We start from the raw sequence: 1996 nt of genomic DNA, 5'->3' as shown, positions 1-1996 counted from the left end.
TGTAGACCAGGCTGGCCTCGAACTCAGAAATCTGCCTGCCTCTGCCTCCCGAGTGCTGGGATTAAAGGTGTGCGCCACCACACCCGGCTGGGCTTTTATTTCTTAAAGACTGTTTTGAATTATGAGAATGGCACAACCCAATATACACTTTGAAACATTCAAGTTCACTCAGGCTGAAGGACTGGACTGGAGTTGGGCAGAGAGTAGCTGTAGCTCTAGAAGCTCAACTGGCCTAGTAGCCTCAGGAGTCTTCTGGTTGGAGATGGTTGATTCTGCTCCTGTGCTAAGCTAGTTTGTCAAATCCAGGGCACAGACAAATCTACTGAGACAGAGACCAGAGCAGGAAGGTGAGGAAATGGAAGCCCAGAGAAGAAGGGACTTGCCAGAGGACCAGGCCAGTTGGAGGTGGAGAGGGGGCTAGATTTCAGGTTCTCTAGGTTTCTCAACTGGAGCCTGAAGGTGAGACGCACCTCATCCCCCAGTCTCTAAAGCCAGGCACTACTTGTATTGGTGTCTCGTCTGAACCAAGCTGACCTCCTGGACGGTCTTCTCCAAATTCTAATACAGGGCTCACAAAATGGCCCTCAGGCCATATCTAGCCCATTAAAATATTTAATCTGTCTCAAGAGTTTCTAGTTTATTTTGAGGCAGTCTCATTGGTCCTCCTGCCTCTAACTCCTAAGAGCTGAGATAACAGACACAAGTCAGCACTCCTGGGTGCCAGACATTTTTAAAAGAGAAAAGTGGATTATTCCAAAACATTTAGACAACAAACGATACTTTGTACAACATTCAGGATTACTAGCTTCTTTTGAAACTAAAAACTGGAGCATCAGTTAATAGGAATTACAGGCCTACATTTCTACCCTGCAATCTTCAGCAAGAACTGGGCAAGAGGTGCCCCAGAAACAGGCCACATGACTACTTCCAGGTATGGTGGTTTGAATGAGAATGGCCCCTTTAGAATCATATATTTGAATGTTTGGTCCCCATTTTGTGGAACTGTTTGGGAAGGATTAGGAGGTGTTGTCACTAGGGGTGAAGCTTTGAAGTTTCAAAAGCTTTTAGCTAAGCTCCATCTCTATGTCTGCCTGACTGCTACCATGTTCCCCTCCATGATGGTCAGAGACTAACCCCCTGGAACTATGAGACTCGAATTAAGTGCTTTCTTCTTTAACTTGCCTTGGTCATAGTGATTTGTCACAGCGATAGAAAAGTAACTAAGACAGCAGGTTAGCAGACCCTTACACTCCCCCAAGAGCCAGTCACTACTCTCCATTATTGTTTTTCAAATTACTTAGTTGGTCACTGTAACATTTGAGTTTAACAGATAAGATATATAGAAATAAGAGAGCTTTTTTTTTTTAATCCTAAATTTTCTTTCATAATTTTTTTCCCAAACAAAAGGGAACATTTCCTTCTGACCTGATCAAACCTCCTTTATTCCAAAAGAAACTCTGAAGACGGACCCTTCCAAAAAGGCACCTTACCTCTGGGAAGCTGGCCATATTCACCAGAATCACCTGTGGCGACTTCATGGAGATCTGGCCAATCTGATTTAGAGCAACCTTCCCATCAGCAGTTACCACAGTAATATGATCAAGGGATCCTAAAGAAAAAGTAATAAGGTTTTAGGATTCTAAAGGACCTTAGAAGCCCATACCTCTTTATCTAATCAGATTCAACCAACATACATAAGCATCTTACCAATGTGGCAAGGCTGTTCATAGGAAGTTTCAGGCAGTGGAGAGAGTATGTAATGCTAGCAGAATCATGTGGGAATTCCTTACTGGTACCAAGGTGAGTAACCATTCTAGTTTGCCTGGACTTAAAGCCTTTCCTATGGCATAGGACAGTTCATCGCTGATGGATGTCAGGACAGAAACTCAAGCATGGCTGGGGCCTGGCGCAGGAGCTGATGCGGAAGCCATGGAGGAGCCGCTTACCGGCTTTACTGGCTTTTCCCCATGCTTCTCTGCTTTCTTTTTTTTTTTTT

The 1996-nt window shown here is 44.2% G+C and overlaps 1 protein-coding gene across 1 annotated transcript in view; it reads right to left on the bottom strand.

Annotated features, from left to right (window-relative positions):
- The window catches only part of Mrrf (mitochondrial ribosome recycling factor), a 53087-nt gene that overhangs the window by 36302 nt on the left and 14789 nt on the right, over positions 1-1996 (bottom strand). The window contains exon 4 of the mRNA XM_021155532.1: positions 1491-1609. Coding sequence (XP_021011191.1) covers positions 1491-1609 — 119 coding nt within the window. The remainder of the gene's footprint in view (positions 1-1490; positions 1610-1996) is intronic.

Source organism: Mus caroli, chromosome 2 (genome assembly GCF_900094665.2).
Source record: "Mus caroli chromosome 2, CAROLI_EIJ_v1.1, whole genome shotgun sequence".
NCBI lineage: Eukaryota > Metazoa > Chordata > Mammalia > Rodentia > Muridae > Mus > Mus caroli.
This window is presented reverse-complemented; position numbering and strand designations above follow the sequence as displayed.